Here is a 25,940-nt window from a genome sequence, read left to right on the forward strand (position 1 = left end):
CATACAAGACACATGTCATAAGCAAAGGCAGTATATAGAATGTCATGTATGACCAGTTTGATTCGTGTCCACTTATTGGGGTGGGGGGTATGGGGGGAACTAAAACAATAAAATGAAACAACATAAAACTGTTTTCTTAAATTCATCCTACAGACTTCCCCCACGTCCTTATGGAAAAAGATAATTATTTTTGTTCAAAGCACTCTTCAATAAACCAGATGGAAGCATAAGCCAGCGTTTTGCTCAGTAACTAACCATTTAACCTTCCCCACACAATGCAATCGCAGAGGCAGTCCTATGGCTATTCAAAACACATTGCTGAGCTGGATAAATTCATGTGTACGGAATTCTGGTGCAGTTGGCAAATGTCCAACAGAACACCAGGTGATTCTGTATACATAATGCTCTTCGTTTTTCGCCCGCTGCTTCACCCACAAACAAACGCTTCTTCCAGCCTTCTGTAAGGATGGACATAAAAACCTTGGGCATACAATCTCCTATACCAATCTGTTACAGCTTATTATACATTGACAGGGCTTCTGCACGCAGTTACACCGCAATCAGTCAGAGCATAAAGTGAAATCAAAATCCCCAAAATAGGATGGAAAGAAAAAATAACCTGGGAATTACAACTACTGTGCAGCCATATTGCCTTTGAATTTCCATCAACAGGAGTTTTGCTAATGAAAATGCCAGGAGCATGAATATACTTTTAACTGTGGAACTTCTGTTACTTATTGTTAGAGCAGTGCACCATATTTAAAAATAACAAATCAGCTTTGACAATTGAAAGGAACACATTGCTTTCATGAAAAAGTAATTCAGTACAGTGTAAAACTTTATTTTTAATATTAAAGTGAGGAACCATTCAATAAAGTTGAAGTACAGTTCAAACCTGAAGGGATAAAAGAATTACTGAGATCGGGACCGTTCACCAGAAAGCAAGGATAGAGTACTACACAAGTAAAACCAAATCTCAGTCACTGTCACAATTCTTGCTAAAGATTTGCTTGGGGCTCCAACAGAATTCTTTCAGTCTTTCTCAAGATCAATTGATCTCATCTTACTGACATTCTCTTTATAACATCTATATTATGACTGTCCCCTACAGTTAAGGTGAATTAACAGCTGCTTCTTCAAAAATGCATCTCACTTTTCCCTCTTCCCTATTTAAAATGCAGAAAAGCCAAGTAATGTGAGAAATACAGTGGAAATCACATAAATGAGTAACTGTCAAAAGAACAGAACTATTAAAAGAATAAATCTTGTGTACCCAGCTGTGAAATATAACACAATATAACAGAACCCAGCTAAATGTTTGAAATAAAAACCGAAATGCAAAGTAACCTAAAATTGTTTAATGAACATAGCTGTTAAGATATTAACTCCTTGCATGCCAAACGCAACCATGGTAAGAAGCCTGCTCAGATGAACACCACATTAGTAAGTTATCAATCTATCCTTCTCTCACTCCATCTAGCCAAGCAGCCACCAGCTAAGCTCAAGAGCTTTTACGTGTACGATGTATCAGCAGGTCAATTTCTGCACAGGCTTTTTTATTTCAAAGGTTGTGGTTTACAGCAAATATTTACCTTTGAGGTGTGCTGAAGCTGGTCTCCCACATAGGTTTTACGGAACTGATCCAAGAACCACAGAATTGCCAGTTCTACTTTTTCATTACTAGACTGTGGTAACTGGGCATCCATCAAAGATATCAGCTGAAAAACTCTTAATGACAGAAAAAAAAAAAAAAAAACATTTTCAGAAAGAATTCTCAAATTAAAGTTTGCTGTCACAGCTAATTTTTTTAGGAACTGATCAGCCATTTTTTGTCTGAGCTTCTTCTAGGATTTTGTTTTGTTCAGATGCTAATTATGCTAATTGACCACTAATAAACATCAACATAATGCTTTTCTAATTACTTTGTCACTTGAAATTTTCTCAGATATGTATGTTAAACTTCAGTGAGTTTGTAAAAAGTTTTTTTTTTCTTCCTTAGAGCAGCAATTCCATGGTAGAAGAAACAAAGGAATTTGAGAAACAGGGGTGTCAAACTGTAAGTGCAAGGTAAGAGCTGGTCAAACTCCCTGGAAATTTAAACTACTGCACTTAGAAATAGATTTACGTATGTAGTACTGTCTGCCTTCCTTCTTCCTGCTTTTGCCTCTCCTAAAAACATCTGAACAAATGTATTTTTCTGACCTAAATGCTTCCTTGGTATATATCTCCATATTACTAGGACTGATTTATTCAGAATTTATTTCAGCCTACGTCAGCTAAGAACATTTAATACTTTTTTTTTTTAAGGAATATTCCTTTATTTAATATCCCATGTTGGTCTGCTATATTTTCCTTGAAATCCTAATTCCCTAGCAATTCAAGAAAATTATTCTCACCTTCTGCCAATTCTGAAATATATAGTCACTGCATTAGAAGTCAGTAGCTACTTCATCTGTAAGCCTGAATATTAAAACCTCTCACTTTTAATAAAACCATAGTAGAAGATTGCTAACACCAGACACCTCCAGGCTAGATCAGAAGGCAAGAAACACAGAAGCAAAAATTGTAAAGCTTTTCATCCAGTTCTAATTTGTATGCCCTTTTTCATGTATTAGCTAGTGCATGTAAATAACAGGATCAAATATGCATGCCTTTTTTATCATACACGTGGGTGAAAACAAGGATCAAGGAAGTATTTGCCACAATACATGGCAGTCTCAATAATCCCTAGCTTATCCCCCTTGCCCTAGAACTTGCAGAAACAAGACTCCAGTATGCACATTTTTAAATCTAGAACCTTCTTTTTAATCCAACCTCTAGTGTAAAAATAAGTCTAAATTGTCAATGGTTGACCTCTGCAATGGTTCCTCTGCACTTCTTCAGCCACGTTAATTAACATAAATAACGTAGTGCAGAAAACAATAGCCATAACTCACAACTAATAAAATGAACACACGTTAAAAGTATAATGCACAAATTATACTTGGCAGCTCTGCAAATTATACTTGCAGAAAACAGGCAGCTATATGGGCAGACCTAAGCACTGCTTATAGTAAGAGACATATTTGCCTTTTTTTGTAGTTTTGAAATTATATCCTTAATGACTCCGCTACTCAGGAGGATGAAACAAGAAAGATCAAAGCCAGTGGAATGGTCTCAATCCACAGAAAGTCAGTACAGTCCTGGAGTACCCACCAGCCAAGAACTGGACAAACGTTGAGGCATTAAGTTCGTATTTGCTGATAGTAAATGTCATTTAAAAAAAAAAAAAATTCAAAACAAGCAATATTTACCGACAGGATAATTCTCCATCCATGGCATCATGTTCGTCAGTACTAGTGTATGTTAATCGTCCTCCCACAAAAGTACCCACAAAATAGACAAGCCATGCCAGACGCCCTAACATTAAAAAGAAGAACAGTTAACAATTACAAACCATTACACCAGTACAATACACTTCCATAAGGTACCAGCAGTTCTATAAGGTATGAGACTGCGGAATGCTGTCAAGAGAATGGTTAGGTTTCTCCCTTTACGAGATATAAAACCCACCCAGACAAATAAGAAATTCTGAGCAGAACTGACAAATAAACTAGAACAGCCTATTAACCTGGACATGCTTTTAAATAAAACACAGAAGAATTAACCTAAAGTACAAATTAAGCAGATTCAGCCTGGTAAAATTAGATATCCAATTAATCTAGTATCCTCACCTGCCTGCCATAAGTTACTTGAAGGCATGGAACAATTTCATCTACAGTGTGGCTGCTACATCTACTAATCATAGCATTAGGAAGGAATTGAGACTAATTACAATCTACTGGTTTCTTAGGTCTATTCCAAATAGAGAATTCTTTGTAATATTAAACTACTAAAGTGATTTGCACGTAACAAAATATTTACGGCCTAAGTCAGACATGCTCTTCAAGAAAAGAATTTGTGAACACAGTTTTGACAGTCTCTGTGGCCTGTTTTTTCTAAAAGGGTTTGAAAGACAGAGCTCATCCATTTCAAGCCATGCTGTCATATACAATCTTCCAGATTATTCAGCTGTCGGTTCCCACGAAAGCATTTCTAGGATCCACTGGCAAAGTCCTTATCAAGTAAAGTACAATGCAAGAATCATAATTTCTGTAAACCTAAGGCGAGTTTCTGTATGTAGTGTATTTTGTACAGACTTCCAAATACCGAAATCCTGCTTTATAAATACGGAACTCTTAAATTTACAAACACTGAATTCAGGGGAATTCTTCTGGCCTCCCTCTACTGGAAAAATCACCAAAACCTCTGGCACATTAAGGTGCAGTATCTTTAAATTCGACCTACTAATATCTACTCAAAGCACATAGACTCCTACTCAGCATTCTGAGTTACTGAATCCAGTAACTAACAGTATCCTCTCTCAGGAAAGATGCAGTATTTTTCCTAAAGTAAGATCAAAACTAAGACCTAAATAGCAAAGTAACATATAGACCTGTTAGAATTTCAGAAAACACTAAAGGTTTCTTCCTCAATTGAAATGCACTGAGACTACAGAACAGTAAAGCTACTTTTAGATTCCATCTTCATTTGGAAAAATATACTTTGTAATAAATTAAAATAAATTGCTTGAAAATAACACAGTGAAGACAACTTGGAAGTTTCCATGTAAATTAAATCAATAGATACAAGGCTCCCCAATAAGTGAGATATTTACATAATCTAGAAGATGTCTTGCCCTCATTACTAGGATTTTACCAAGTGATGACAGTGTAGCTTGCAAGAGTGAAGTCAATACCCTGATGAATAAAGTGTCTTCCGAACACATTCTGAAATTTAACATAAAAGGATGAACTACAAATGAACAAGTGAGGTCACGTTATGACTATAAAACGGTATTTAACTTTGGATCTTCCTAACCCTAACCCTAATCTTTCTACGTACGTATCAGCACGTGCACAGTATCTACCAAAAGTCTTGAGCTTTTGTGTCATGTTTGTTTGAAATCTCCGATAAACTAGGCATCATTTACATAACATTAAACTTAACTCCCTTACCCTCATGTTTTGCATTGGTGTATTGTGAAAAACACAGAACTGAGATAGCAATGAATGCTCTACTTCCTAAACTCCTTCAAGCAGGAACAATGAATAGTTCCTAGATGTTCCAGTATCCTTATGGCATGAATCTGGTGACTATGTACCATAAGTGACTCTGTTTCAGTCAGAGCTATGTAGTACAGTCTGTTCTATTCACAGAAAAGATGCTGAGATCAAATATACATGAAAAGATAATGCAGAGTACGGAATAACACCACAAGTACAGGAAAGCATTCAGGTTTATCTTAAATCTCAGTCTTTCTTAAAAAAAAGAACCACATGAGCATGTAATCCAGCCTGAGATCTGTAACAGAACACACTTTGTGAAAGGGAACAAGTGTTGACTTTTGGGACAAGGCAAAACATGTGAGGAAGACTTCCAAATATCTTCTCATATTGTTCCTCTTCCATTCCTAGTAATCTGGAAGGGCAGTATCAGCTGTCCTACAACCAAGGTATCTCCCTGTTTCAAGGCCTGTGCTTTTTCACACACACGACACTTCCAGGGAAAACGCCACCAGACACACGGCACATTGCAGTACAAACAGCTGTCAGTTTAGGACACTAAAAGACTGCACTACCATTGGCAAAACACCAAGGAGCTGGAGCGTCTAGGTGAACAGACATAGCTCAGATGAATTTAGCTTTAACAGCCACTACAGAATGGCCTTCTGAAGATGGTATCAAAAAGCAACTGTGAAGCGGTGCTAGCTGGCTCAAAGAGCAGAGCCACCGCTTTGGCCAATCACCTTTTTTAAAATAAAAACTGCTCTTCCTTTTGACAAATTAGACTAGGTCAAGTACAGAGTTATTTTTCTGATGATAGCTCTCTTCTCTTAGCACAATACCAATTGACAGGTATGACTTCCCTCTTTTATACCTTCACTGTTTAAAAATTTCAGTGCATTTGCTTTTGCAATTACTGAGGCAGACAACATCTTTTCTTTTAGAAAATAATTATTGCTGTAATAATCTGTAATTATGGTTTATAACAGCAATAATCCCAAAGAAATCAGTCATTACCATAGATCACAAGTAATCATTAACTACTGTTAATGACCCATTTCTTGGGGATTATTGTTTTAGTAAACCATGACTGCATCACTATTGATACAGAGAGCAAGACAGTATAATAAAATGAGATCTTAATATTACATTAACTTATTTTGTAACATTAAAAGCCATTAAACATCTAAATTTAACTATGTATATCTAGGGGATATAACAGTTATTGTTCAATATGAGCACAAATGTTTAGTTTGCAGAAAAGAAACACAATATTTAAACTGCATCACGTTTTTTCTAATGCATAACAGAAATCCCCAGAGCACTGACACTGAAAGACTCCAGCTGACTGTTTCCCTTTGGCCCCCCATGACTGTGGAATGGAATATAAATTCAGACTGCAGCTGGTCAGTGAAATCAGGTATTTAATGAAAGTTCTCCCAGATAAAATTTGATAGGTGCACGAAAGAAAGTGGAATTAATAAAAAAGGTTAAGTAGAAGGTCTTGTATAAATCAGTGAAAAAATGGCTCCTACATAGTAGAAAATCAGCATATTCAAATTGTCAACAGAAGAACAGCAAACTAAACCACAAACATTTAATAGCATGCAAAGAAACAGCTGTATTATGCAGTAACCTGTCTCACCTTTTCAAAACAACACCATTTATCCATGTAAAGATGCAACAGCCATAGATAACTATATTAGGAAAGAGCCAGGAGTTATAAAGACAATTTAAGTGAGACACAGAGAGGCTTGAAATAGATATATGAAAAAAAAAGTAAAAGTACTTATTTTTACAACTTACATTACAATAAATAGAGTTTCCTGGAAATTAAGTAATTCATCTTAACAGAGCTGCACAAAGTAAATTAAGTTTTCTAATGTTACATTACTTTTTTTAGAGACAGATAAATGCAAACAGAACAAACATTTCCATTTTCAAAAAATGTTCATCAAGTTGCAGCTGGTTCTCGTGAGGGTACCTGAGGCATTAAAACAGTGATCTTCAGAAATAAAAGTTTTTACAGCTATCATGCTAATATTCTAAAGATGTAACAAGATGTTAAAACAAACACATCAACTGCCAACGTATCCTATTTAATACAGGGACAACTAGTGAAAATGTGGTGCAAGGTGGCTTGGATCATTAATTCCTAGTTTGAGAAAAGGTCTAGGTATATCTGCCATAAGATCACTACTCTTTCATATGCAAGTATATGGTTATCAGCACATAAAACACAGTCTACAAATTTAATTAAATACTAACCTTCCTGAACTGTGATTTCTAATGGATTCCTACTAGAAGAGTGCAATAGTTTTTGGTAGTTTTGTGCATTTTGGTCAAACAACTGTACAAGAAGTGTACAGCTCTTTTCGTATTCACACCTGCTAACTGTGCACAGTTGCTCCAGCTGTTGGAAAACTGTAGCTGTATCATCCAGTGGATCTTCTGAGCCATCTCTGGAATAGAGATAAAAAGTAAACACTTAGCCACTGTTGCTCAAAAGATGATGGTGTTTTCCTATCCAGATCTTCAACCACTGCCTCTGAACTGCAGAACTATAAAAGCCCTAGCAGCTGGTGAATACAACAGACAGACATAAGACTCATTTACACACACCCCCGTAACACGTCCACAGAAACATAGAACTGTATTCTATTTGTGCCTTCCTCTTAACCCATGTTTTAAGAAAGCAAAGAAGAGAGGAGATGCGGTTGGCAGTATGACACAGAAAGGTGAATCCTGAAGAGCTAAGGTCCATTGTGCCTGAACAGAGTATTAACAAGCAGCATCTTTCTCAGAGGGTGATGGGAGGAAAGAATAGAATATTTAGGAGAAACGGATTTTGCATATTCATCAAAATAAGCACAAGTCCATGACGCCAAAGCCAACAAGCAAGCTTCAGTAAAATACCATGCAACTGCTTTACAAATCCTTATTTTATTCTGCTGTAAACAAGCTGTGACCCCACGGAATGCCTGTAACAGAGGCCAATAGCTCTTGCCGTGAAGTGTAGGTTTACTCATTACACCAATCACAGTAAGAAAGATCTGTTTATCAGAAGGTTGACTTTTTGTTGCAGAGGCAACAATCTACAGATAATATCCAAAAAGCTAACAAATCTAACAGTGCTAACATCCAAACCTTGGAAGATATGCAGTGGCTGAAAATCCTAAAGGTCAAGATGGGCTGAAACAGGCATGTTCTCAGGTATTTACAAGTATCTGAAATAAAAGTTCTTCTGGTTTGTAGAAAAACTTCCTGTTGTAGACCCTTTGAGAAAGAATCATTAGTTCCTCACTCACCCTTACTCAAAGGGAGAATAACTATTCAACCCTCCTAAAAGTGACTTCTCTTCCATTGTGCCAAGCTACTTCTCCCTGTCTGAAGGACCAGCTGGATGGCTCCTGAATGGAGTTTGATGTTACTGACTATACCAGTTTGTAAGAAAAATGGTAATTCTAGAAATCAGGATTTGCTTGCAAAGATATCAGTCAATCTCCTTGCAGCAAATGGAAGAAATCTTAAGAAATCAGGTCCCAGGCATCCCATGTTTCTCAAGAATGGTCTGGACATTTGATATCAAAGTCTACATTTGATATTGCTGGCTACAGAAATGCCACAACTCAGGATCTTCATCACATAAGAGAGTGAGACCATACCACAGGAGTATAGAAATCACTCAGACATTAGGAACGGATACAGGCCAACAGCATTATTAAGACTGTCTTAAGAATGATACAGACTGGTAGAAGAGAAGATCAGTCCCTGTCAGCTTTCTTCACAGACTGGAAAGCTTACTCCTCCACAATGTAACAAGGACATCCAGAAAAACATCTCATCAGTAACCAAACAAAGAAACTGAATTTTCAGTACTGATGCTGATGAACTCAACAGAATACTTCAATGGAGCTGGTCATGCCAGACAGTCTGACCCAGAAGCTCAGCCCTATGGAGTGCTTCAAGTTCAGAAGCTGATATGGAATGTAAAGTGCTCAGTAGAGAAGAAAGGTGAGACAGGAAGGTTCAACCCTGAGATTCCATTACAGAAAAGTTGAACAGAGAAGATAACTTAAAAATGCCAAAAGAAGCGTAGGCTGGTTGAGAGAAGGCCCGGGAAAACTGACTGCGCCTGCAATCAGCTGTTTGTCCCTTCCTGTCCTAGCACTGCAACACTGAAAGCTCCCCTAGGTACTACTAACTCTTGCTCCCGAGACAAAGACAGAGAAGCTCATGATTCTGAACCAGAAGGAAGCCAGCCTTTAACATACCAGTAGTGATAGGGCAAATAACGCCAAGTATAGCTTAGTCACGAAACAGCAAGATGACACATTACATAATTTGAAGATGTAGTATTTTGGTGAAGCTGAGACAACAGGACAGCAATGGTGAAGGTGAATGCACTTCCTTGCACAAACCGAACACGACATGATCTCAGTAATGTACACTTGAAAACGAAGAGCAGACATGGCTTGTCCTGCAGTCCTATAGTCTGACAGGAGATCCTACCCGCAGGAATTTATAAAAGCACATCGAGAACAATAAATCCTTTCAGAAATACAAACACTTCCAAATATTTGCTGTATTATAGTGTGGACTATACAGCTATTTACTTAAACTATTAAAAAGATTTGAAGTAAGAAATTTTAAATTGGCCAATTTCAATCTTGCCCCCTTCTAGCTTGCTCTATTCAGTCTCACCCTTCCTTGTGTGTGGGGTTCATTCTGCTCTCCCCCATTATTCTACCCTCCAGGGCCCTAGGAAGTGACTCATCGAGAAAATGTGTCCCAGCTGAACAACACAGTTAATTTAGATGGTCTTAAAAAAAAGGGGAAGGGGGAGGGAGGGGAAGCAGAGGGAGACAATAGTTTTTTTTCCAAAACACAAAGGCCCCAGGGAGGAAAAAACAATTAGAATTTACATTTGATTTTGGTCTGGATTTAATAAACAAAAGGAGTAAAGTGATATCAGCTAATTAAGATAAACTAAAGAAATTGCCATAGTAATCAGAACCCGTGTACTTAGGTTTTAAACATACCCAAAATACAATTTGCCAACAAATCAGAAAATTGAACATTCGATAATACAGCTTTAAAGTTGCAATTACAAGTTTACCTTACAACTACAGGAACACATTCCAGCCTGGAAGTAATGTAAGCTTTTGTTATCTCCGGTGCATACGTGTCTAAGAGGTGAGGTTCTGCTGTTTTCACAAAAGGTACAGATGCTACCATTCTTTGCCACAGAGTTAGCAAATAATGAACACTATTTGGAGTGAACTCCCAGTGCTATAAGAAAACAAAACATACTTCTGTTAAAGCATCCCAGTGTGAAATTTTAGTAGGGAAACATGATGTTTTTATCTTGCGTAGTCTTACTCATTCACATGTCAGTCAAAACTGACACATACTATGGCACGCGTTACAAAGTAGGTCCAGAGTTACTTATAAGCACGCTCGCCTCCTTCAAGTGAAATCCACAATTTGAAACTCAGAGCTAAGCCTACATTCTTACACTGTGCATGGTGAGATTTAAGTACTATAAAAGGGCCATTCAAATATCCTCTAAAGGTTGAGCGGGAAACGGTCTAGAGCCACCTAACAGGAAATGAACAGAAATGCATCTTTTTTCCAAGCTTATGGAGCTGCCATTAGCAACTCAGGAACTCCAAGATAAAAGCTTCTGGCAAAGGTCACTATCTTCAGCTGTTATTCTGAAGACCAGAGAAAGGCTCTGGAGGAAAAGCTAAAATAACAACTGTAGTATTACTCTGTGTGCACACCTTTATCTTGGTGTGTTTCAAAAATAAATGCATAAAGTGATTAACACTGTGAAAATCGTGATCCTGTGGTACGTGTCCTTCTCATACAGATGCGTTCCCTCAAAAATTTAGACATTATTCCACGTAGCTTCTGAATCCATCTCAGATGGGAACTTTGCACCCAGCAGCTCAGCATATAGGCAACTCCGTTTGTGTACATGTATATATGCACAAAAGCAAAACTCAAGAACCTAGTCACTGGAGGCGCTTCCAAGTTTACATGGGAGCACAGGTGTAAGTGTTTTACAAGTGGATAAAGGGTTTAGTTGCTGGCTTTTTTTTTTTTTGAGGGTGAGGACTACAACTGGAGGATTAATATCCATCTATCTCCTACTTCAAATTGTCATTTTCTTTAAATCTTTTCCCATTAGAAAACTTCATAGGAAGAGTGGGAACCAGTTCTAGACAATTCAAATCTGAGTTAACATCACTGACAAAATATGTGAAGACAAGCCTCACCACCGCCTCAAAAAACACCGGCACAGAGAACCAGGATCAGACCTGTTTGTCATTCAAGAGTTGAAGAAAAGAGAACACTTCTGTACATATTCTTACCTGTAGGCTAGTAATAGTAAAATTTGCTATAAGTTGGATGACTTCTGGGTAATCTTTCACCATTACTAGCTCTCCTAGTTGATAGTTTGTCTTCAGCCGAGCCAAAAACCGACAGAATTCATGGTAATTACCCGGATCAGATAAACCCTAAATTTGAAGAAGCAAATTTTTAAAAGTTAACAGCTTAATGTAATAGAAATTTTATGAGCACTATTGCTAATTGGGTGACAATTTTATTTGCACAGTGCTTTTGCCTTAGTTTGAACAGAAAATCAAAGCAAACAGGTGTCTAGCTGAAAGCGCTTTTGATACATTCAGTAAGTTAATGAAGACTGTAACTGGGAAAACAAATCCACAGCTGTTTTAGCATTTCAAATAAATACAGTGAAAAATAAAACAATACCTGTGGATTTTCAAGTATTTGTTTCACTCCTTTGATTAGATTACTAAGATATTTGGCACGTTCTGGATTGCTGAATAAAGATCTCCTTGCAGAAGCGAACTGAACTAAACAAGAAAGTGCCTGAAGAATAAAAAAAATACCATAAGTTAAACTTTCAGAATAATAATCTCAATGTTTGGACGAATCCAACCTACTGCTGTACATTCTGTGGCTGAAGATTTTTTTGCAGCAACGTCTACAAGATCATTGAACACAATTATTGCTCAGTTTTAAAATTCCCTTTCGAAACAGCTTCTGACTTCATAAAAATAATTAAGTGGATGTTTTCTACGTGGCTGAGTTGGGTAAGGAAGGATTTGAATGCTTTCAGATTCAGAAATGAAAACAGGCGCTGAAGTTCAGAGGAAAGACATGGTAACCAGGCATTGAGCCAGGGGACTCATAATATGCTACTGCACAAAATAAACCAGAGTCTTTTGGACAAAGTATAGATGTAAAAATGCTATTTTCAAAAATTACGTGAATGTAAATCACTACATGTCACTTACTAACTGAGACAGCAGTGGTGGAAGGGAATGATACAAATCAAAAAACAGGTCCAAGGTTCCCGGCTCCAGGAAGACTATGGAAAAAGATAATTTGGTTTTATCACTCTCTGCAAGTAATAATTAAATATCTTTACTTTAATAGAATAATCTTCTTTTTAACAAAAACAGTAATAGTGAGATATCAGTGGAGTTGCGAATAAACTATGAATAAATGCGGTAATTAGTTCATTGTACAGTATTAAAGAAAGCACAATTCTCTTTTTATCACATTTCATCTATTCTATAGCCCATAAAGAACACTTCCCTTAAACTGCAGAAGAGGCAATACTTGGATAGTTGCTTACAGACCACCGTACCACAACAGATGTAGGTAGACTGATTTCTTCAGGTTACTATACTAACACAAGACAGGTTCCAGATACTAACGATGAGTTCAGTCTGTTTTTAAACAAATGCAACTTACAACAAAAGTTCCACAGACTAACCTGAAGTCTACAGACTGATAAACAGAAAAAACTTTAAACACAGAGTTACCAATTCACTGTGGAATCACATCAAATGAACTATAACATTAACCAATTTTATGAAAAGGTAACAACAGGGTAGAAAAAGTTTACCAATAATTCCTAGTGAAGTATTCCTGGAAATTAAGTAACATTTCAAAATTGTGCCATTTACAAGCATTATGAAGACTCGTGTAAAAGAGAGCATCACCTAACAAATGCTAATTTCCAAAAGCACTCCCAGCATTTTTGACTAAAGGGAGATCCTTCCATGGACAATTCAAAGTATTTAAACTAAAATCTTGGGAAAACCTATCCTCTTCTCCTCCCTAGGGTGTCTTGGGAAATTATTGTCACTTGCCCAAATTCAGCCTTTTGTCAGCATTCCCCTGCTTGCCATGCATTATGATACTCCACCTTCACACTGCAACTACAGGCTACTGTACCTTAATGCAGAAGGAAAGCAGTTATGCATGGAAACTGATGAAGAGTAGTGTTGTTGGAATAAGGAGGAATATCAAACACTGGAGTGTCATGCTATACAGGTAAGCCAGATTTAAACCTCCCATTTTGAGTATGGGAAACTGTATAGCTGCTTTAGTAGATGTAACAGATTTCCAATCAAGCTCATTTCTTCTGCCAAGAAGCAGGATAAATTAGCCTACAAGGAGCTCCATGCTGCCAGCGCTAAGCTGTGTCTGTTACCCAAGGTAGATCCATTAAAGCTAGCTTGGACGTACTTATACTAGACTGCCATCTGCCCTGTATAAGCCCAGGAAGTCAAACCTCTGGAGTCTAACCACCAAGAATCAACCCTTCTGCTGCCTTCCATAACAAACTCACATACAAGAGAGAACACACACGCTAAAAAAAGAAATTCACACCAATTTTCTCATCATGAAGAAGACAAGAGAGAACAGCCATGCTACAAATGCTGTACCTCTTCAAGGTGTTCATATGCCAGGAATGAGAATAGCATTCAGTGTCTAATTAGAATAATAAGGTTTACTGTGAATATCTATGTTATGGACTACATTTATTATTTCTGCCTATAAAAATAAAAACAGGAAAACTGTGAGCAAAATAGCAGATGTTTACCAGTAACTCACCAGCAAAAAAACTCTATTCCACATTAAAAATTATTTTAGATTTTCAAATATTGTGACAAAAGAAGTCATGCAATCCCTTGGGGATAGACTTCAGACAAATAATAATTATGATCCTTTCTTACTTGCTCTCCAGGTCGTTGGAATCTGCACAGTGCACAGGTCATCTGCAGATTCATCTGCTGAATTTCCAATGAAATCAAAATTAAGACAGTTTAGTACAAGCTTCAAAAGCTGCATTGCTAGACTCTGCTGCTGTTGGTCCTGAAGGGATAAAGGTTTTGCCAAGAGCTAAGGAGAAAAGAAATCCTGTTAGGCCACCTCCACAGAACATGCTTTAAAAACAATTTTGGAAAGGAAAACGTTTAGATATAAAACTGCAAATTTCAGAGTAAGAGAACACATACTAAGAGGAAAATAAATCCTTCAACAATAAATAATATAGTCTTAAACGGAAGAGGAAAAAAAGTAACTGTTACCACCTCAGGGACATCTTCCATGTCAAGCCAAAGCTCCCAGAATTATAAATAATTTTTAAAAGCCTGGTGAAATAATCCTTTTGCATAAAATACTTACAGGTAAAACTCAGCATGTCACTGATACTGTCTGTTAAAACAGTGATAACATTCACTACAAAAAATTAACAATAAGGTTTCATGTTTTTCAGTCACTCCAGCCCAGTGTGGAGTATATGTCATATACATCATACAGATCCAAAAAGAAAAAAAAAAATCTCAAAATTCAGTTATTCTTCAGTTTGATGTCCAGGTTGCTCAACAGTGTGAGTTTGACAGTATGCATCCTCAGAGACTGTTCCTTTGGTAAGACTAGAAAAACCTGGCATCAAAATGCAATGAAATCGACAGTCTGTAATCTGAAGTAGCTACTTAAAACACCTGTACAAATACAGCTGTCAGTGTCTCTACTGCTTTGTAACCCCTGTAGTGTCGGAATAAAATGGTACTTTGCAAACAAAACAAGCTGTTGGGATTTGGAAATCTAGGCTGAACATGCTGTATGTAAGAACACAGTTTTATCGATCCCCTTCTGTAATTACAATAATTTAAATAACATTTTATCTGACAAGAAATTACTATCCCAAGATTACACATGCAATATAAACGCACTGGAAACAAACCTCAAGTTCATTAATCACTGATGCAGTCTGTAAACATTAAAAAGAAAACTGACATAATTTTGTCTAGAAAAACAATACAATAAACGCAAATGCACCAGCTTTATCTAGTTCATCTGCTCCTTATTTAGATTCAAAGTCACATCCCTCAAGTTTATTAACAAGTTTCTAGATTCAGATGATAGGAATTAAAATCAACTGTGTGTCATTAGATGCCTCATTAACTTGATAACTGTTGCACCACATTAGAATTGACACTCAACTATGAGTTCAGCTTTGAAATTAACACTGAATTTCTGTATGTCTTGTACAAATATATTCTGTTTTGTGACTCATCCTCTCTGTAAGCATTAAACTCCTGGAATTATTTTAGTGATTCCACATTCGTTAGCTGAGTCTATTTTTCAGTGTATCATAGACATTGAAATATTTCTAAAACCAGATTCCTAAAGATGGCATTATAAAACTACTAATTATAATTTTATTTATTACTGGAAATCTGTGTGATGTCACTCAGACAAACCTTTCAACATATGAGAGACCAAAAAAACACCTGTAGGCTAGCTGCATTTGAAGAAAGCTGGAAGTGGCTACTGCAGGATACGGGCTCTCACAAATATATTTATTGTTTTGAAGTGTAATGGGGTTTACTATATCTAAGAAGATTCTTCCAAAATAATCAATTCTTCCTTTCAATTACACGACTTCTCCATTAACACGCAATCCAACACTGATTCAAAACACCCTATGTACATTAGCAGAGCATTCCCTCTTTAGAGGTGAGGGCTTACATATTACTTTATTGCTCTCTATATTAAAAAAATATACTGCCTGTCACCTGAGCACTGGTAGCTGACCACACGTGCCCTTCAAACTTAGTGCAAATGTGAAGTAAACAAGCTAGTTAGACTAAAACATGCTGTGAAAGAAATTTAAGCTAACACAGTTTATCTCATTTTTACAGCAGTACCTCAATCACATACCTCAACCTTGAGAAGTCTGCCTTTAGCCAAAAAGTAATTGCTACCCTTATCTACTGAGCCACGGGGATGGCAGATGTTTAAATTCTTAGCTTAAACATCTGTGTCCAAATTTCAACACCTATTTCCTTTGGTTTTTGAAAAACTGAATAAACCAGTACTCCCAAATAAGTATAGAATTCACCCTGAATAAAGACTCAAGGTGGGACAATTGTGATTTAGTTTCAATTATAAAAAGCCTCACCTCCTTCAAAAGCGAGCACGCAAGCATCAGTATGTCCTTCAGAGAGGTGTCACGGAATGAGGTAGCTATTTTACGATGTTTTGCTGAAGGTCTTGAATAATCAACCTACAAAAAGTTAGGACATAATAAACAATGCTCCCTTCTTTGCCAAAACTAGAAGATATCTGGCACATTAATTATTTGACACTAGAATTTAAAATTATGGTCCAGCACTAAACACAGATCTTGACAGCTTCCTGAAGCACCTCCTTTTTTCCCTTCAAGGTTGTCTCCCTTTCAGGACGGAAAGGTCTGAGGCACTGCCTCAGGTTAAAACATAGGCAAAAGAAAATCATGAGCAGAAATACAAGTGAAAAAGTTGATCACTGACTTTGCTTTACTAGTCTGAGGGACTGCAAAGAGAGAAACTTTACCCTCTGTAAGGCAGGGTATGTATCTGGCACAGGTAGAGTCCCTGCACTTCGTATTTCTTGTCCCTCTATATATTTTGGCGGGGGGAGGAAGGTGTGTTAATCCCTTCATGTCGAAAATATGTTTCTCCGACCATTTTTATAAAGGGCAGAAATATTCCACATGCTGCTTTACCAACAATACATACACCCTGTACAGAAGAAAAAAAAAAAAAGCTTACTATATTCATTTCCTGAGTCAGTTCTGAGAGAATCATTACTCCGATTATATAATGGTCCACAGTGCCCTATAGGAAAAAACCAAAAAGATAGGATTGCTCAAACATCACAGCTTGTACTTTTCTTACAATTGTGGAATCATGAACAACTTTCAGGCTGAGATACCCTGTGGATATGCCAAATTCTATCAACATTAGTAGAACTAGACCTTCAAACTCCCTACTTAGCTCTGAAAAAAACCCTCATCATAAATTTTAAGAATTGTATGAGAATAAAAACCCATCTGAAAATAGATGCTGAGTAACTGCAAACTAGAAATTCACTATTACACACTTCTCAAACGTCATTCAGTATTCTAGAACTGGTAAGGCAAGCTGCATGAATTTAAACCATTAAAAAAACCAATTAAGCCATGCAGGGATGAAAGAGATCACAGGGCACTCTCAGGGGGAAAAAAAAAAAAAAGATTTTGAAATGCTACCCATCAAAAACCCAATCCTCTTCCCTCCCCAGTAGCACACAATGCATAGGATTGAACTGAACGTTACATTCCATCTCTGAGAACCCGTGTCTGAAAAGTGAGGCAGTAGGTGTCAAATATTTGCATCCGAGGGTGCGATCTGAACACCAGTATTTAAGTTCCTTGGAATGTTTTGAAATTCAGATGCAATGCAGAATCTTGCATTTAATTAATAAAATTTAGCTGTCTTCACTGAGCTACTACAAAGCATTTATAGAAAAATTAAAACTGCTTTCTAGAAACAATTAAAATCAACTTCAATTAGACCTTGTTATTAAGTCAGGGGGAAGTCTATGTTTGCTTTCACAGCTACAGCTTGCAGCCTCAGCTGCCCTGGTGTCCAAAAAGCGATGTCTTGCTTATCAAATTTTCTTACATTTCTCACAACCACACTTATTTTCACAACTCTGAAGATCACCCAAAGTTCCACTAATGAAGATCTGGCTGCTTAGCAAGGGGCCTAACTTTTCACGCTCATCTAGTTTGCATTATCACTTGCACCAAAGCAAAAGTGCAAATTTCAGAGAACTCTCAGGCAAAATTTATATTGTTGCCATGCCTGCATTCAGTAAGATTAAACATCTTATACTGAAATTTGAACAAAACCTTCTTTCACACAGTCCATATGAACATTCCTCAGATCACACAAATCTGGAAGAACAGAAAATGCAACCTCCCCTTTTTCCCAGGTGTGAGGAGCTGTGTGGTGAATTATGAAGAGCTGGGAACAGAACTGCAGACCTAGCTGCTATACTAAATCACACTGGCTGAACTTCAATCTGGAATGCTAACGTCTATGTATTTCAAACTACTATATGCTAATTATTAGCCCAGATTAGTACTGTTTGGGGATTATTTTTTCAATTTTTATCTAAAATTTAATTTACTAGTAGATCTATGGCTTAATTTTCTTTTCTACAGGAATTCTTAATTTAACTAAAGAAATCTCTTAAGAAGCTAAATTTTGTATTTAAATCTCTATTTTTAATGAGCTACACACTGAAGAGTCACACTGCAATCATTTTAATAATAAATGCAAAATCCAATTACAGTACATTCATAAAAATAACTGAAAAATAGTGGAGAAGTATACTCGAGTTTGTTTTTAATAAACAGAATATTGCAACTTATCTTTTATTAGACAATCCCAATGAAACTCAAAAAGTACATTAACTTGAACAGTATTATAAACAAAATAAGACTGAAAAACAAATGAGAAACTCATTGGCCAGAAACAAACCGTTAACTTCCTGTTTTTCTTGTTGAGTTGCCAGGATCACCAACACATACACACACAATATTTGAACAAAATCTACAAATAGCTTCAATGTTCTGATCATTTTTTCCTCAAGATACGTACTAGGCTTTATGTTCACAGACACTTATAAAGATTAATCTGTACTAACTTTTTAAGCAGACTAGCCATCTCCCAGAAACCTTTTTAAGAACCTTTTTATGTATGTTAAATGTATGAAATAACCAAGTCTGACTTAACAGCCCATGCTGTATATCCTGTATCTCTAGACACTGTCTGTACTTACTCTAGATCTGACATGTTAATTTGCATAGAGAAGAGGCCACAGTGAGTGACTACACTCTGACATTAGGAGATATTATTTCCAGTTTTCAAATACTATGTAGCAAGATCACCTCTCTATCCTGAAATGCATCTTCTTTGTAACAGTGACCAATGCAGAAGGGGAACAGGAAATAATGTGGAAGGAAATGTAAAACAAGAACATTCCTGCCTTATCCACTTACTGGAGAGGGAAGATGAGCGATCCTCCTAAACTTCCCATATCCCTACCTAGAATGTCTAATTTTTGTGATATGTTAGATTTAAATAAGTATGCTAAAACAGATAATAAATTAGAGGGGTTTTATAACTTAACCTATCTACATACATTGGACACCATAATCCTAGGAGACAGAGTCTTTTTTTTGGTAGTTTTCTTCTTTCACTTCTCTTTACATGTATGGAGACAGAACATACATACATATGCAGGTACCTAAGTACCCATGGACACAAATATGAGCCATAAATTTCTCATAAAATGAAAAAGGAATGGGCCAAACAAGGACCAGAACCACATAACAAATACATATGGTGTCTTGCAGTGTTGTGTACCACAGTTCTACCATTACACAAGGTTTCAGAAGCAGGGGTATCTCGTGATCTCTGCTAAAAATTGAAGTGCAGATAAAGTCCCACTGCTGATACACAAAAGTAACAATATAAAACCCTAACAGTGAACACTCCAACAAACAGTTTATAAAGGTATCTTTTTGTTCAACCCCCCAAGACAGGCACTTCAAAGAACACATCTGAACTAGTTCCAGAACTGAACGGTTGGGCATAATTTTAGAGGTTGTTATTACAAGAATCACAGTCAGACTCATGGTTTAAAACATTTGAGAGTCTTACTCTTCCCATGGTGCAGCACCAGTGTTTCTAACCCCGTCACTGGATCTAACACTATCAGAAATGTGTCTCCACATCAGCTGAAAAAAACCCAACGCATTACACAGAATGACTTGACGACAGGGGCTAAGGTTTTACTAGCACACTACGGAAAAAGAAAACCAACAAAACCCATGACAGCACTATGAATACTGTGAGGCATCACAACCCACAACCTCGCACAAGTATCACACCCACCCTGGTTCTTCACTGTAGGGCAATCTTCTGTTTTAAGCTTTGCTCTTCACACTTTTTCCACCCAAATGTGTATCAACTAAGTGACATGCCAATCACTAAAAATGAACTCTAACAAAAAAAACTGGCAGAAGTAAACGATTGTTTCCTACCTGCAAAAATTTTTTTACATCATCAATAATGTCTCTGAAGATGAGCTGATCTTTTAGTACCTCAAACCATCCTAATTTTGTAATTTTAGCAATGACTTGAACAAGAGCTTGAATGACAAAAGGAGCCAGTTTGGGTTGAGATGCTACATAGTTCAGAATGTAGTTTCCTGTAAAGAAGCATTTTACAATCAGCAACATGTCTTCTGTAAAGAAAATTAATTCAATGGTTCTAATAGAAACTTAAAGCATGGATTTATAAAACAACTGTATTCTTACAGTTAGTACACTAACTGTAAATTACGTTAAATTATAGAATACTAAACATTTAGTAACACAAAGCACATTACAGACATGATCCTTATTCTGGGCAACAGTTTGTGATTTCAGAGAACACTGGCAGGTAAAACAGAGTCATTTTTCATTACAGTCCCACATACTGACACTGATTATTTCACTACGCAACAGCAGCTCTCACATGCAACTCAAGACACACAGAAGTTTTTTCAGAGAGGAGACCCTACTGAATGTTCTCAGTTCAATGTAGAACATCACTTTGGGTAATGCACACTGCAGCTGCAGAAATTCCTCTCTAGCAAGGAGTAAGTTAACCTGTTCCAAAAGCTGCTGAAATTCACAAAATTGAAATTGATAAATAAATTTTTATCTTAAAAAGAACCTTGGAATCTTATTAGATGCAGCAGATGTCAGCCACGCAGTTCAGAATGCTACCGTCCACAGAACTGATACAACAGTGCAGATTTTCTAAAAGTTCAAATCGACTCATGCACTCCTTGCGCAAAGCCGTTCACTGTTAAAGACCTAACACAAACTTGCTTCGTCTTTTAGGACATAGCAGTGACTTTAACCATAAATGCTAAAAAGTAAGGAAAATATTGTAGGATCTTAATCCTGCAAGTAAGAACTTGCCCTCGTGTGACTTTTACCAACGTGAAGAGCTGATCATGAGCAATGTTACATGTAAGTGACTGGTGGGTGTAATAGCAATATCTGCAACATTTATCCTTTACAAACATGCACTACATCTCTTTAGTTTGTGGGCTAAATAAAAAGTCTACCTTGAAAAAAGGAGTATTGTTTTAAAATATGAAGTAATTTGAGCTAACATTTATTTTAACTTTGAAACTAGGAAATGTTACATGTGAGCTAACTGCAGACAAAGGAAAGAGCTCACAATCACTTTTACGTTCAGTCTCTCACAATGACTACCCTATGAATAACAGGTTCAGTAAATGGAGACAACTCGAGAAAAAACAGACTATCCACTGAAGTATTACTGTGCTAACATGAAGGGTTAGATCCAACTACTACAATGAAGTTTTAACCACAAGCGTTACTTACGAATGTCAATCCTTTGTTCGATAGGTAAAGGAGATGCCCTGCTTACAAGCTTAGACAGGCATGTTGCTGCTAGAAGCTGAGCATAGGACATCTACAAAAACACATGGAAAGATATTATTCAAAAATAGCCTCATCAAAGGCAGAGGCAGTAAGTCAACACCTGATAAATAACCAATAAACTAGGTGGGTTATCAGGTTTTGTTTATATTTGTTAAAAAGTACCAAACTTTATAAAAGATCTAATTTAGTAATATCTTTGTTTCATTATAAATAGACATAAATTGCAAAACACTAATAAAATAGTGGAGACCTAAAAATATCATCCCTTTTGATGGAAATCATTAATCTGAAAGTAATTTCACTGTTTGGTGGAGTTCTTTAGTTCTGAAACCTGTTTCTGATAATTTACAACCATTAGATGATTACCATAGGTCCAGCCCTGGATTAAAGATATTTTCAAATATCTTGATTTCCTCTTTTTCTTTCCCTCCCTTTTTGAATCATTCGAAAAACACAGCCAGAATTATACTGGATTTACCTTGGACTATCAAATCAGAATCAACTGCCCTACCACTTTATCTAGAGATAACCATGAAATTAAACACCAAAAATGAAACTGAGTAATGATAAGAGAATGGATAGGCAGTTTAAGGATTTTTTAAATAAATTTTTTAATCTTTGTAGCCAATAGCTAGAAACAAGAACAAGGTGATGTTCGAACACCAGGTTATACCAAACTGTGTCCCAACACTGCTCTACAGGTAGCACAACCCGATTACACCCCTTCTGAAAGTACTGATTGCTGTGATGCTTTCCCTTTTTGTCCCTGACATCTCTAATACAAGGTGTTGTCACTTCTACAAAGACTGACTCCAAATGAAAAAAAACCCCAACTTCTAGATTCATTTATGACAGTATGTACAGAAAAGGGAAAAGCATTTTTCCTGACATGGTAATGGTTGATGACTGAGAAACTTCTGAGAGCTTCCATGAGCATGGTTACACTTAGAGACAACACATCTTACAGATACTTACTGTTCCTTGTTCTAATAGAAGTTGGCATTGGCTAAGACATTCTGGGCTATCAATAAGCTCCAAGAGTACTTTCTCCGCCTGCATTCGCTGTGCTGGATCAGTTCCTTCATACAGGTGATTACATAGTACTTCTAGTTCTGCCAGACTCTGTTAGGAAAGAACACAGTTGAAACTTCCATGAAGATCTTCCACCATATAAGATTTCTTTAAGTGTTTAAAAACCTAGATACTGTACCAGTAACATGAACTGTTACCCCCCCATTCTAAGCTTTCCAATTGCTTCACTTTTAAATTACAAAAAAAAAAAAAGCAGGCTTTCTGTGATCAGAAGATAAAAATAACTCAGAAAATGAAGTTTCTGATAAGCCATTTCTTACCCTCTCAGCTACCAAAGTATTTTTTAACAAGGTTCAATCCTTCTGTTTTTCTGAGTCTTCAGATGGGAAGTTCATAGCTTTTCCAAAGAGAGATGAAAAGATGAACAGTGAAGAGTTTGAGCTACGTTACTTGGAAAACTTCTAGCAGATTTAATTCTAAAAGCTGTAATTACTCATCAAATTGCTACACTTGGAAAAGTGTATCCTTCCTATGTGAGGGATATGATTTGTATCTACTAGTCCCTGTCTTACAGGACAGATGAGCCCTCTGCGTACATTTGAGAATCCTTACACACATGGAAGTTTCAGGTTCCCACAGCCCACAGAACTTTCATCAAGAACCAGGCACCTCATTAGAAGGTGCCCAGTAAATATTTCATGACTTGAGTGTGGCCTAGAAAGAAGAGTAAAAGAGAAAACACAGTATTTGACCGGTCTCATTTAAAAGTTTGAGTGAAAATCCCATTCACCAGCCCTTCCAAAAAGATGTTTTGTACTTGAAATAAAAGATTTTGTTCCACACCATCTAGCATCACTTTTACTGTAGCTCAAATGCCTTTTAAAAATCCAAGACAGTAACTGTGTCTTTGGCAACCAAAGCACACTTGATTTTGTCAAAGCATGTAATTTCCTAGAGACACACTTCTTACCACAAAAAAGTAACCATGGTCTTTTCCTTTCTGCTTTAATTGTTGTGCATATGGAGTCCCTGGCTTTGATCAGCTTTTTCTGAATTTCAGTAATAACGACACTTTAAGAGTCCCTGATTTTCACTCAAAAAGTAGCTATGTACTTGTCCCTTTGGAGAAATTTTAAGAAATGGCACATTTGTTTCTGGAATGAACAGATCAAATACCTCAAAGACAGCTCAACAGATACATCCTTTGCTTTTGTTACACAGATCCCCCCGCCACGTTCAGAGAGATCAGAGTTAAAATAAGCAACAGGTAACAATCCCAGTAATGCCATTTTAAGTGAAGCAAGATCCATGCCAATTAAACTGAAAATTAAGACTCATAATATGCAAGCATACACATTAAGGAAAATACAACTGAAAAAAACACATAATTGGGATAAAACATGGGAATAAGGGCACGTAGGAAACACCGACTTCAGACATAAATTACAATGTATCTTTCCATAACGGAACAATTCCAATACAATCTGACGAGCATGAACCAAATTATCATGTCACATGCAGCAGAAGTTAAAGACCCTCCTTTATCTGATCTGAAATTCGACTTCCAAGCCTCGACAAACTTGGCAACAAGTCCGAGAAAGTGCAGCAGAAAACTGGGCTATCAGCCCAATCACCAAGATCTAACTCATCTGTAAAGTAACTGGCATTAAAATAGCAAACCTCTGAAAGACAATGAGGGAAACCCACCACCAATTTTTAAAGCAAACCTGAAGAAAAAATAGATCATGATCTTCAAAGAAAAGTTGGTTTATCAGATACTGAGACAGATGACATTCAGCACTTTGGAATGCTTTATCTGCACTTGGCTGGTCTCAGGAGAATGTTGTGATAAAGTTTCGTATTGGTAGGCTTGAGGTATGCCCAAGAAATTCTCATACTGCCAAAGAACGTGTTAGGTGTTCTCTGGGTTGTATTTTATGTGTAGGACTCAGGATACGTGCTGATTTTCCTTCATTCTGATAGTGAAACCAAAAAATACAACCTGCAATTAGCAAGTAGAACCACCTTGTGCATGATGGCAACTCAGCTGAGCAATAGGGATATTATTCAACTTTATTAACAAAAAAATACTTGGAGAAACCAATGAGAAACCAGCTCTAGGTATTAGAGATACATGTGCTTCAAGGAAACAGAAGACTCACAATCCCTTTTAGTTCTGAGACAAAATGTGTGAAACCGATGCCTTCGGATACCTCCTTTATTCAAACTCTTATCAATAGCTTAAAAGCAACTCCTAAGAAACCAGCAACAGTGTCAATGAAGAGGATCTAGCAGTTAGATGCTGGCTGCTTCGAGTGAGTCAGGAGTAGAAACAGAGCTGTGTAAGAAGCAGCATTTTCTATCACCAAGAAGTGTAAGTTTTCCCAAGAAAGAGATTCACATTCTAATGAAAAAGATTAGATACTGTGATTTTTTTTTTTCCTACTTGTCTCACTTTCATAATATTCAAGAATAAGCTGAAAATTCTCCAGATACTTCTGGTTGCACCTCTCAGCTCTCAGAAGCCGCTGGCAGCTCTCCTGCGAGCCTGTCACAGAACCGAGGGCCAGAAATGCTGGGGGCCCGGCTCCGTAGCAACCCACCAGGCAGGCAGCCAAGGAGGCAAGTAAACTGGCAGGAAACCAGGTAGGTTCCTGATTAGAGTTCTGCTGACACTGACAAATTCCCACAGACATTTCGGTTTTAATCAGCGTTTTCTGACTGAAAATGTTCTATAAAGAAAGTTCCACGAGCTTGACGCAAGAGCAACAGGATGGGCATAACTGCTGAGATGCCACGGTTTAAAAACAGAAAAAAAACGAAAAGGAAAAAAGCCGTTTGGGTATGAGGTGATAACAAAAGATATTTTAGTGGTCCTTTCATTTGAATGAATGCCTACAATGGCCTCTCTAACTGTGAAACGGCAAGGGGCTCCTGATGGATGCTAAAGACCTCAGCGAGTGACTTCTGAGGCCCTTTCCCGCCCCACCCTTCTTCTTCCGCTGTTTGAGGCGGTTTCAGGGGCCGATGCTCACCTCAGCCAAGTCCTGGAGAGGGGCTGTCCGGGAAGAAGTGGAACAGGGAGCCCACCAATGCGCTCAGGGAGAAGTGCAACGGGAGAGCAGGTGCGGCTAGCTCACACGGGCAGC

The 25,940-nt window shown here is 37.2% G+C and overlaps 1 protein-coding gene across 1 annotated transcript; it reads right to left on the reverse strand.

The window, feature by feature from the left end:
- Window positions 1–1,592: 1,592 nt before the first annotated feature.
- Window positions 1,593–25,487, reverse strand: LOC104503426 (ran-binding protein 17-like; the record flags this gene model as incomplete). The annotated part of the gene is made up of 14 exons (XM_010151214.1): window positions 25,395–25,487; window positions 22,735–22,881; window positions 21,700–21,790; window positions 20,341–20,507; window positions 17,015–17,080; window positions 16,384–16,488; window positions 14,150–14,315; window positions 12,416–12,489; window positions 11,868–11,987; window positions 11,465–11,611; window positions 10,204–10,376; window positions 7,353–7,546; window positions 3,294–3,399; window positions 1,593–1,728 (listed from the first exon to the last, which is right to left on the reverse strand). Coding segments are annotated over exons 1-14 (1,785 nt in total), but the record flags the coding sequence as incomplete, so codon positions are not given.
- Between the last annotated feature and the right edge of the window lie 453 nt (window positions 25,488–25,940).

This window comes from Eurypyga helias, unplaced genomic scaffold (genome assembly GCF_000690775.1).
Source record: "Eurypyga helias isolate BGI_N326 unplaced genomic scaffold, ASM69077v1 scaffold43154, whole genome shotgun sequence".
NCBI lineage: Eukaryota > Metazoa > Chordata > Aves > Eurypygiformes > Eurypygidae > Eurypyga > Eurypyga helias.